General features: G+C 37.9%; 1 protein-coding gene across 6 annotated transcripts in view; it reads right to left on the reverse strand.

The window, feature by feature from the left end:
- NCOA2 (nuclear receptor coactivator 2) overlaps positions 1–12995 on the reverse strand; it is a 199144-nt gene that overhangs the window by 79273 nt on the left and 106876 nt on the right. For all 6 annotated transcript variants that reach the window (XM_049818258.1, XM_049818282.1, XM_049818240.1 and 3 more), the window contains 2 exons: positions 2613–2714; positions 1540–1712 (listed from right to left, as the gene is read on the reverse strand). In XM_049818258.1, coding sequence (XP_049674215.1) covers positions 1540–1712; positions 2613–2695 — 256 coding nt within the window. In that variant the 5' untranslated portion in view covers positions 2696–2714. The remainder of the gene's footprint in view (positions 1–1539; positions 1713–2612; positions 2715–12995) is intronic.

The raw sequence follows: 12995 nt of genomic DNA on the forward strand, positions 1-12995 counted from the left end.
TTTATGATATTGGTCCTGAACAACAAAACCCTGGATCTGCCAAAGTTGCCATTAGTTAGAACCAGATTTTTTTTACAAGATTTTCTAGAGCTGCTGAGAGAATTACCAAGTGGACTAACAGATTTTTCTCTGTGCACCCACTTTGCAAGAAAACACATTTTTTTTGTCCTTATCCCTTCTCAGGTAAGGATAAGGAGAATGTGTTTCTTGGTGCCAGCAAAACAAAAATCCAAAACCGAAAGTGAGAAAGGAAGAAGAAAAGAAAAAAAAGGAAAAAAAAAAGCCAAACTCAAAAGCCAACAAGGTGCAAAACGATGACGGACACTGTGCCTGGTTAAGAGTTCTGCTTCCTAATATGGGGCACAGCGACTTCACCAGAACATTCATGTAAAAAAATATGGCAACCTAATAGCAATAAGAAGAGAACAAGCTGAAAAATAGGAACATCCTGAAGATTAATCAATTCGAGCCACTTTGGAGGCAGTTGACACAATTTGACACTTCCCACTTTCCATTTAGCTTTGAATAGACTGATGTCTGAAACTGCAGATCTACTTACTTACTTGTTTAGAAATAAATCTGTACCTAAATTATACAACACGTAATCACCGCTTTTATAACTTCACACATACAGTATGGAAAAGGAAGCATTATTTTCACATAGAAATCACAGAATACTGAAAAAGTGAAAGATGTTAAGTGTTTGAAAACCAAAGAAATCACTCTAAACACAGTTTATAAAGAGACTGAAATCTTCTACATTAGAAGAAAAATGATACATACCTACTTTAAGAATTTGAATCTGCCCCAAACAACTGCAGTGCTATTCATGCCTGCCTAGATAGACCTGTGCCACAAAACCCACTTCCAAAAATTTAAAGTTTCTAAAATATTTGGGTTTTTTTCTTAAATAGGAAATATATCAAAACACAAGAAATACAAAACTAATCTTCTAGACAAATAACAGGAAGAAAACTGTCACGTTCTCTGGTTTACATTTATAACAGGACCCTATCTAGAGATTAGAATAGTTTCAAATCTATTGTAGTTGAGGATATGATGTCATCATTTAAGGGACGCAGATAATTTAGTCCACAATATCTATTCATACCAACACAAGAAAGCAGAAGGGGGGGATGCAGAATACTTTCATACCCCACTGTCCTAGATTATTCCTATTTTGCATGGATTCATCATACATGTAAAAGTGAGTAGTCTTCCCCCCCCCCCCAAAGCCATCTGCTAGTTTAACTTTTGTAAAAGCACAACTGATTTCAATTCCATTAGATGCACACATCTGACTGACCAATTTTTCCTCTCTCTCAGCAATTTCTTAATTTTCTGTCAAGCTTATTTTTAAAATACTGAATATGATACTTAACACACTCCGTTCATATGATGTTACAGCATTTTTCATTATTAATTAATGAAAAACCTGGGAGTTTGCTAAAGAAAAGCTGAAGAGACTATCGGGTTTGCCAAAAATAAAGTAAAAATCAACACAGAAAATATTCAAAGTCAATTAATTAGTCTTCTTACCTTGTTCTTTTATCTGACGAATTTGCTTCACAGTTTCTTTCAAGATTGCACATTTGTCAGGTTTAAAGTTAAAGTTGTCAATATCATTAAAATTTGCAAAAATCAGCTCTGCAAGTTCTTCTATGTATTTATTCTCTTGCTCACGATTGCGTTTCTCAGTGCTTCTTTTAGGGCTGAAAGAGGAGTTTATAAAAATGCATTTAATATCAGTTTGCTTGCCTTCTGGCCAGCTCAAAGATGATTTCAAATGGTTTGAGAGTCGTTTAACGAAAACAGAGAGAACTGCCCTCTCTCACTACAAAAATATAACTTGCAAGTTTCTCAAGCAGAAAGGTTTCCTCTGGAACAAGCAAAGGAAAATTAAAAAAGATGTTAGTTATTTTTTCCCAACAGTCATGTTTTTTGTTTCAGAAGAGGTTTGGGATTTGAAATTCAAAACAGAAGATTGACTGGGGGTAGTGGAGGGGGGATTTGAATGGATTTGAATGTTTACAAGTACCCCTCCACATGGCATTGAGAATCCAAGAAGTATCATATAGAGACAGTGTATGAAAAAATAAAACAGCTTAAAAAGTTAAACCAAACAATCCATACTCCCTGCCTCCTTGTGAAATTACAACAGGCAGTCGTAAGAAAAAAACGGTGAATTTGTGTTGGTAATGCAACTGCTTTAAAACTGAAAAATATTTTTCAAGTCCCTGATTATGACATACAAAAGAGGTGGTAAAAAAAATCTTAGATTGCCAGAATGAGTGACTGAAGACTCCTTGCAATAATTAGCCAAAAAAGATTTTTACATAGCTCCTATACTGTCACCAAAATTCTGTATTTTGGCACTACACTGGATTCAAAACAAACAAACAAATAATAATAAAAGACAATAGCCCCCACACCCCATCCCAAACCCACAACAACACAGAATTACTGCATCAGAGTAGTTTGGTACTGACTTCTCTTTGCAAGAATGGCAAGTTCGCCATTTTCTAACTGAAAAGTAAGTGCACGTGTAACTTTTTTTTTTTTTTTTTTTTAAGTCTGTTTCTTTCAGTGTCTTCAGATATAAATGGTCTAACCTGGGTCCAAGCTGGTCAGGATCCTTGCGCTTTCTTGACTCTGCTCTGGATGGGTCAGAGGTATTTTCTCCCATCCCACTCATCTTGAACACATATCAGCAACTAAAATGGAGAAAGTGCAGGAAAGGGTTATGGTGGAAAAGTCATGAGTTCCGTGTTCATATTTCCAAGTTTCTCATTCCATGCCCAACTCAGTTTTTATTCAGCAAATCTATAATTCAAAATAGAGTTTGCTTGAAAGGTACCAATAAAACCACTGTGTTTATGAAGCCACAAAATGCTACACAAATCTCATTCAGAAGAAAATCTGTGCTGGGCAGGCAAAGTGTTATCATCTCTTTGATTGTTACCAGTTATGTAAGAACAGATAAGTACGTTTTGTGCCTGTGTTGCTGAATTTTCATGGCAGTTTTGCAAGGCTGCATGAGGAAAGACAAAGGAAAAGCCATAGCGCCACACAACAAGAAAAATACAATAGAATTGAAATACATGAAATGAAACATGTATCCCAGCTACATTAAAAGGCAGCACATGCAGCTTTAGTTAAAAATTAGAAAATAATGCTTGCACAAGTACATGTACAATATCATAGAAACAAAACATCTGTCAACACTAGAGATCACTGAGGAACTGATAAATATTTTGTACATAAAATCTACCTCATAAAGAAAATAACTTGTCAAGCTATCATCTGTTAAAACAACAGAAGCTTATTGTAATTTGTGCAACAAACAGCCTGTGGAAATCCTGCCTTGCTCCTGGCCGTCTGTTGTCCTATGCACTGTAGGAGCACCTGAAACTCACCTGCCCCAGATTACATACTCCTCAGTAGGTACCAATATTCTGGAGGCAGAAATCACTATTTACAAAGGGCATAGGGAGATGATGTAAATGATCAAAAAGCTCACGCAAGACAGGGCAGTCCTAGCTCACCATCTGCCTAGTTGCTGCCAGTTTTGTAAGGATGATGGCAGAGAGATGCTGCCAGACATTTCAGAGAGCTCCTGTATTGTTTGAGATTAGCAGGAAAATAAACATGAGGGCCATGAAGGAGGCGAGTGTCTCCAGGAGGTGATTCATGCCATGTTAAAATAAGAGCTGGAGCCCATAATTCTATCATCACTTCAGACTGGCATAAAATGGAAATTGGGCGTCAAAACAAGGGGGTTCACCACCTCCTTCAAGCCCTTCATTTCTGCCCTACCAGTTCCCTTTCCTCTGCTGGCCCAGTCAGCCATGCACTGAACTTAATGAGAGAACTGCTATGGGTTAAAACCGTGGCCCCCTTCTCCTTTTCTTTTTCAACACTTTATAAATTCTAGCAGCCAGAGTATGTGTTGGAAATAGGATGTTCACACTGGAAGTCTTAGTTTTCCCAATGAACTGGCTGAATGAGGATACTGACAGAAACCGCCTGGAGACTAAGATCCAAGCAGTTCTGCAGGGATACTGAGAAAGGCTACTTATTGAAACTTGAGCAAGCAGATGAAGACTCGGAGACGTCTCAGATTCAGAACTGAACACCATCTAACATTTTTCTAAATTAAAAAAAAAAAAAAAATCAAAGAGGAATAAAAAAATCCTTTCTTTGTACTGAAAATACTTTTAAACCAGTTTGCGGAAAAAGCAGAGTCTTTTTCCTTTTTCTAGACACTGGTCAAGTTTCATGAAAAAGACTGGATCATGCCTGAAACATATAGCTCCCAGCTGTTCTTCGACATGGATGGTATCAGATTCTATTTGAAAAATGTCTGGATTATCTTTTTCTCTATTGAGTCTATACACACACATATATATCTACATGCACACACACACTGCCAATGTTTGGAGAACAACCCACTGTAAGAAGAGCAAGAAGGCCCTGGTTCTGCAGCGGAGCAGAGCTGAGCTCTCAAAGGGAAGATGTACCATCACAAACTCTATCATTCTGCACTTGCTGGAAAACTCTCAGTGACCCCAGTCAGGGCATTCAGAGCTCCACACCAATGCCAACCTTACTGCAGAGCATGAAACATCTGCCGCAGTCTCCCGCGTGGTCTGTGACACTGGCTGTTCCTTAACAGCTACAGAGCTTCACTGATTTCACATCATTCACATCCTAATTTATCTAAGTACAAAAGTAGAAATATACACTCGTCTGATTTGTTAGGAACTAAGCACTTTCTGGAAAATACACAGTTTCCTAAGTACCACAACTAGAGCTCCAACAAAGGAGCAAGATACTATTAAGAAAACTGTGACAATAATTAAAGAGAATTGGTGAGAAGACCACAGTTCCACATCTCTGTCAGTGGAAAGCTGGAACTGTCCTTGGGACTCTGTTCCAATGACTAAATTTTTCACTGACCAGGGTGAGAAAAAAATCATCAGCATGATGAAAGCTGTACATTCCTGAGATCATCTGATCTCCAAGCCAGACTCAGATGGTGACCTGAAGTTCAGAAGAAAAACTAGGCTGGGGAATTCCTTCATTTCTCACACTTCCCAAGTAATACCTGAGAAATATAAACCTGTTAACTATTTTTCTTCAGAAAAGCAAGCACGACAATTCACAAAAAACTGTCAAACATTCAGCTGTCGTCATCTCCCACTGGAGCAGTAAGAGTTAAAGTCAGAGGTAAGCATTTAGGGGGAACACCCCCTCTCCACTCTCCCTTCCTCCCTAAGAAAGCAAATAGGAACAGTTATTGACAGTTATTCTACCTACCCTGTCAGACTTACTTCAAAGGGAAGTTTATTTTTGCAGGAACCAAAGTTTCACCAGTACCCCCACCAATGCATAGCTCAATTCTTCTGGCACTCACTCTGATGCTATTCTGTAGGTACGTCACTAGGTCTACAGTATCAGCCTTCGGAGGACACATTAAAACTAACCTCCCACCACAAATAACTAAACTTCATCCTTCTGCATTTAAGGGAACAAAAGTGGTATCATTCTTAGGAAACTAGCACCTTCTTTTGTCCTTATTAAACACAGTAAAGGTTCTAAACAAACCGTTTATTTATTTATTTTTGTTTGCACTTTCAAGCTGTTACGTCTTTCTCTCAGCAGCATTTATCAGTCTTTTCTTAGAATGAGTTACCCATTTCTTTTTACTCATCATAAAGCTTTTCTGGAAATCTTCCACCTACTACCACGTTCGCTTTCTGCTCTCCCCTATGTCTTCATTAAAAATCACTTTCTATACCTCAAAGATCTGTATCGGCTCTGCAGCTCCTGTGTTGTTGGTGCCTGTGCTCCAGAGCAGAGTGCAAAATCCAGAGTTAGGTGCCTTGGAAAGTGGACAGTTAGACAGATCATATTAAGACAATCCAAAAAAGTCTCGCAGGCCAAAATGAAAGTCACTCAGCAGTATCTAGTACACAGTACTAAAATCAAAAGGTTGTGCCCTCAAACCCTATCTCCCTGGGGATTTAGGGGCTGATTGGGATAGGTAAAGTTCTGCTATTCTCTTGGGATTCAGAAACTAAAATCCTCTCCTGAGTTAGAAGAACTGAGCAAGAATCACCTTTTAGAAGCTGTGGATAGATAATCTGCTGTCCTGCTCTTCCATAATACTACATACCAACTAAACCAGCCAGAAACCAGACGATGGAGATTTAGTTCCCTCTTAGCAGAGGGGTTTCAAGCCTGTATTTTTCATCACACAGGACAGCGGTCCTAGGTGGTAGACTATCTGCTTCCCAAAACTGGACATTTATGAAGCAAAGAGGGCAAAGTTAATTAACTCTTCCAGTGCAGCAGGAATCTTTAGGTGTGTAGCCCATACCACTAAACTCACAGGTAAGTAGTTCAAACACTGCCTTATGACACAATGGATTGATCTTTGAATCCCTTAGACTGAGGAGGGTAGCAAACCTCTATCTCCCATTTCTCAGCAATGACTCTAACAAGTCAAATCAAAGAGCTGAGTACCCTCCCAGTTTCCTCATGTCTTTTAAAAAGAAAGCCATTTCAAATTTTTTCCATGAGCTAATTCACATTCAGGGAATGCATAGTACTAGATGAAGATCTCTGGAGGGTCTAGGTACCTCTACAAATTTAATGTAACATAAGGAAGGAACTAAAATCACATTTTTTGGAAGAAAGTACTTCTGGGCACATGTAGTACCAAAAAGCAGGCACCTAGGAAACTTTCAAGTGAGAAGGGGAAAACCTCATGAATTTAGATTGAATTGATAGATGAATGTTAGACATGCAAACAAACATTTGTGGGTCAGGAGCAGCTAAACTGCATAAAGCACTTTTTAGGTTCTGCCCTAACTGCCTTCATACACATTAATTTATCCATCTCAAAGTTTCTTGGTTATTCATTACTACTAATAGCTTTATAATACACAAAAATTCATAACATTAAATAAATTAGTATTTTTAACAAGATAATTTAGGAACTTTTAAAGCTGTACTAAATATTCTTAGGCTCCTGAACCATGTAGATAGTTTCTCAGAGCAGAAAATAAAACTCCTAACTTTGAAGCCTGAATTTTTCCAGGAAACATGACAATTCAAAACTGAAGCCACTGCAAGTAGAATGACAAGTCAGAGACTCAAAAGTTTTACTCCAATAAACCTCTCTTATAGGGAACTACCTTGGATTAGAAAGCAGCATTCATCCTGCTCCTCTGATCTTTTTATACATCTCTGCAGGAATTTCCAGAAAGAAGAAAGAAAAAGAAATTGAACAGTTCAGTTCATTTAGTGCTTTAGAAGAAATGGAAATGTAGTATCAGCTCTGCCATATGTCTTCTGAAACAAAAATCAAGAAAAAGAGGGTAAGACTTATTTCGCGTGGTATAGAATAGGAAAAGGATTAACCAAACTGGGAATCAGTAAAAACAAAACCAGCAGTAATCATTGCATTGAGGAGAGAGAGATGGAGACATATGTTTGTTAACGAAAAAAATAATGGTATGTCAGATGCTGAACTAAACCAATTTTTATTTAAAAGAAAATGTCTTACAAAGCTGAATTTGAATGTGTGTCTTCCAGAATGAACTGTCATGCAAGACCAGGCACTCCCTTTTTTATTGTGTAAGTTGTCTGGGAGCTGTACTGCACTTCAAAATACAAACATAATATACCACTGTGGGATTAGTATTTTGCCTTCAGTGGTGGTAGCAGATTTTTCTTTTCAATATATATTAAGATTTTTTTCTGTTTGTCCTACAAAAACCCCCTACAACAGTAACTAAGAGCCAAACTTTTAATGCTGACTCAGATGCCCCTCAATCTTCAATTCTACTGGGCATCAAGGAGGAGCAACGGAGCAATGGAAAGATAAATACACTCACCGCAGCATTTTCACATAAGGAAGGAGATAACTAGGGAAGCAGAATTACTATTACTAAGAATACCTAAAGAACTAATTTTAGGGTCCAACAGATGACCTGTACCAACAGAGCATCTCACGTAAGTAAATACTTTCTTTGTATTTACATTTAACATCATAAGTGTATTTTCCTGCTCTCTCTGTTTCGCTACCACAGGCCTAAGCATCCAAAATCCTAACAGGGAAAATCACTGCCTAATTTTTCCAATTGTTAAATGTAAATCACAAACACTGAAAAATTAAACTAATAAATTCTTGGACAGTGTATGCTAGTAATTACGGTCACTGAGACCTAACCAGTTTCTACCAGATGTTGGGAGACTGAAACGACAGAGCCTGAGAGAGGTTTAAATTCTTTTTTTCTCGTTATCAGTAATAAAACAATAGTTTCTGCTCTCATCGTGACAGCACATCCTCCTTCACATCCTCCACCAGCAACCGCTCTAAGTTAAGAGTACACAGACAGACTTAACCTAATTATAAAGCAATAGTAAACATATTTTTGCAGGACATTCATCTTTCAAAGGGAAAAAAAAATAAAACAATGTAAACCCCAAAATAAAACACACGAGAGAGAAAAAGAAAATCAGAGGCCCTGTGAAGGAGGAGACAGAAAAACATCTAGCACAAGTCAGTTGCATGAATTTGTAACATCTCCTCCATTCCTCAAATGCTGTGAAGGAACATGGTATGCAGACTAAACCTTCCAGCACTGATCCTCAGCATCAGTGAATCCAGTTAATCATCCAGACTCAATGTAGAAGAAGATAATGTGCATTTTATCTCTTATCAGGGCAGGCCATCTTCCAAACAAGGCCCGTTAAACTGTCAGATTTATTATAAGCCTAACAAATGCAGTTAAAGAATAAATGAGGATTACACCTTCAAAGCTGCTGTTTCAATCTGAAAAGTAGCAAACAAAAGGTAAACCACCATATAGCGGACAATCAGGTAGCAGGACTATACTACCACCCTTCCAGCACACCAATACATGCCTTTAGTGTACATACAACTGATAAATACAGAAGTGATTTAAAGTCACTGTCTTATTGAGTAACAAAACAGCAAAAATACTGTTTACTGACCCAAAATACTACAAGATGGTGAAAAGTTTGGCAAAAATTTTCTCTAACAGCCCAATTTAAAAATATAACCAGCTCATATTCCTGTGGTTAATTATAAACTCAAACATACATCCATTATAATTCATACTTTTTTCCTGTGAAGTTCTCATGACTAGAAGCTTTCAGTCTTGGTTTCAAAATTACTGATGTACTCCGTATAGCATTAATTCTGGTAGAAGCCAGAGGAAAGTTGGAAGTCACATGCAGCTTCTGATTCTTCACATTTTTTCCTGCTTATGAACTCTTTTTTCACTGGCTCCCTTTCTGAATCAGAAAATATCTAATATTGATACATACTGCAATCTTCAACCCTTTTGAAGAAGGCAATATTTGCTAGCCACTTTCCCCGGCCCCAAAGGAAATCGCTGTCAGAGGCAGGATAAGATGCTAGATCAGAGACTGGAGTCACTGGAGCCTAAGGCCAACCCTTTACTGGTGAGCCACAGCAGTTCAGAAGGCAGGGTTGCTTTGACTCCCAGTACTATTCATTGTAGCACCCATCAGCTAATCGAGCCTGCCCGCCCCACGCACCACACTGCGCTCGGAAAAGCTCAGCCTCCTCATGTGCAAACTTTCTCTTGCATGGGTATTTCGACAAATCCAGGGAGACATGGATAAGGGTTTGGAAAAGAGTAAAAAAATACAGGTAAAAATCAAGGGAAATTAAAGGAGCGGGGAAAAAAGACTGTATTGTCTGGTAAAATTAAATTAAAGCAAGAGATCCACCACTAAAAGGTTTGACAGAAAAGAAAGTTAAAGATACATTAAACCACCCTCCTGCATGCCTGGTATACAAAAGCCACATGTTCTATAACCAACTTACTATACTCATCTTTCATCACCAAACACCTAGAATTGGGACATACCCCAAACAAACCAATGCCAGTCTGCCAAAATAAGCAAGGTGTCCAACACATTAAAAATACAAATTAGTTTATTCAAGGGTATGCTTTTTTCCTGAAACAGCACTACCACTTTCACTATACATGAAACTGCCTAAAATTTTTGCCACCCTACAAGAGTCACGCAGTATAAAGCAAAAACAGAAAACAGAGTTTCTATACGGAAGGTGGTAGCAGCCAGCTGAAAAACTCTAGTCACCTTTAAAGGACTTGTACTAAAATCTGATGGGCACCTGCAGCCTTTCCCATCGGAAAATAACACTTGTTACTTAGAAGATACAATTTCATTTGAAAGACAGCCTGTTAGAGGTACCATTAATACAAGATTTATGGTAATATTTACTAAATTCTACTGTATTCTTGAACTCCACAAACTATAATTAAGAAAAGGAACATAATTTACTAGGAAATGCCACTGATCCTGTGTATGAAAGAACAAAAACTGGCTCCAACACCTACTACTCACATTTTTGCTCAGTCTACAAAAAGCCGTAACAGACTATAAACAAATGTTTAAGCCAAAGGCTCCTTCCTCAACAATATCTTTTCCCTCACTCCTGGGTAATGGCTTTAAGAGTGGTGTATTAGACAGTAAGAAGAAGACATATTCCATTTGCAGCCTGAAAGCCAATAATGCTCATGAATTTTTTACCTGAAAGACACTTCAAGATGCCACTGGGAAGACTGTCTAATAAACACATTAGGCTGCAAATGGGCAGCAGCAGCTCTTTAACACATGCTGTAACAATCAAATAAATGGCTAACATTAATGTTGAGTGTTACAGACTGGTATTTAATAGGACTTTCTTTAAAATCCACCTAAATCTTGAAGGAGAAAGAGGTTTTTCTCAGCTACTCAAAACCACAGGTTTGAGGAACCCCTGGTTCTGCTTGAGTCTTTGCAAAAACCCCTCCAGACTGACTCCAGCACTGTAAGATGGCTCCTACCTTCTGTATTCCCATAGGCTAAGGCTCTTAACAGAGCCACTCACTCAGCTGCTTACGGATTAGCCTACGTCAGCTACCTCTAATATGCCCAGGAATAGCAAGACTAGGCTTTAAAATAAGACAACAGAAAAAAAAAAATATCAGAGGAAGAAAGTACCATTCTTTATATAACATACATGAGGTCTGCTCCATTTCCAGTTTTAAAGAGGAAAAGGTCTGTTTTCACCAAAACATCATCAAAGAGGAGGCAGGTGGTACTACTGCAAAAAATTGTTCAAGACTCTATTGTAATTTCAGGTTTGGGATTCTACCTCTCTCTTGTTATCAAGAATTGTTTCTCATACTTAATACTCAAGGACAAAAGAAATGTAGCTTAATACCACTAAAGCTCCCCTTAAAACACCAGATTATAAAACAAAATACAATGCCAGAACATTATTTTTATCTATGCCAGTCACTCTTGCATCCATTTGTTTGTAACAGGTAGCTAAATTCAAAAAAAAAAAAAAAAAAAAAGAAAAAAGTCATTCAAAAACTATTTAACCATCTAGGTTGCATTTGATAAGTATCAAACCATGGCTGCAGAAAATTATTAAGCCTGCAAACATCTTCACTAGAAAAGGAGGAGTCCAAATCCCCATGTTTATTTAATCCAGAATTTTTCTTATAGTTCACATTATTAACAACTTTACTTATGAGACTGATTCAGAAGCCTAGTATTTCAAATCTACTGTGATTGAAAGTAAAACTTTGTGAATAGCATAGCTGACAAATGAAGCAAATCTAACAACATAGAAAAGGATATTATTATAGGAAACTCTATTTAAATAGCTTTCATTTCCAGTTGATGATACTTCTGGAACAGTGAGTTAAGCATATTTTAACTCCTACTGAGTCCTCTCTGCCAATCTCAGTTTCAAAACTGTTACTTGTCCACTGAAATTCCCACACCAACTTTCACCCCCCAGAAACCACCAAAGAGCAAGGGGAAAACCAGACCAGAGAGATGGGAAGAATGAAACAACTGCTCTCACAAGTGTAAGGCACCATGGAAAAACTCAAATCTGGGAACATTTTCTAATCTCATAAATATAACTGATACAAATGTATACATTACTTACAATACCAGTAAGCTTATACAGTTCAGTGTGATTTTCAAGATGCCTATCTTAGCAGTGAGAAAAATATGACAGATCACAATAGACAAGGGCATTTAAGCATCTCTGTGGTATGGGCATGCCTACATTAGGACTTAACTCCTGACAGTTAACTGCCTGTCAAATACCAGTCTGTTTACTTTAGATAAAACATATTCCATTAATAAAAAGCTCAGGAAACTGGGTTCCAAAAGGGTAAAAAGTAAAAAGCCGAGGGCAAGCCAGAGAGAACAGCACTGTGTTTCTGCATCAGTTGTATACAGTAAGTAATCCATAGACTTACTGAACCTATACACAGAAATATCAAACCTATCATATTTCAATTAGAGTTCCATCACTTATCAATCTCAGTTTCAATGACTTCACACAGCTAGAGAGGTGGTGGTCCTCCTGGTCACCAGTATCAACGTAGCATCTCTACACGCTCAGGTACAACGTAGCATCTCCACACTCTCAGGTACAACGTGATGTGCAACCCAAGCTTGCACTGAAGCCTCAGCAAGAAATGTTATGTTGCATGCCATCTTTCATAGCTCTAACCTGGTCATCAAAATAATGCTCCTTCAGTCCCAGAGTAGATACTGTTACTGAAAACACATGACCTGACTGAAATTTTTGTGGTAGTTCCAAAAGCCCACCTCTGTTCTCCTCTGGTGCCTAATCAAAAATTGAACTCATGTTACTGATTTACACATAACTGCCACACTAAGAGGGTTTATTTTTCTCTTCTACCAAACCACCTATTACTAGGAAGCATGTTGAAACTTCAGGCCATTCTTTCAAATGCCAAGCACTGCATTAAAACTCTGATTTGCAAGTGTACCTGAACATTACCTAAAGCATTTCTACACATTTTGACATTGTTATCATGGTGAACGAATAACATACTCCACACATACCTACCTACAAGTAACACCTATAT

This window comes from Accipiter gentilis, chromosome 2 (assembly GCF_929443795.1).
Source record: "Accipiter gentilis chromosome 2, bAccGen1.1, whole genome shotgun sequence".
Taxonomy (NCBI): domain Eukaryota; kingdom Metazoa; phylum Chordata; class Aves; order Accipitriformes; family Accipitridae; genus Astur; species Astur gentilis.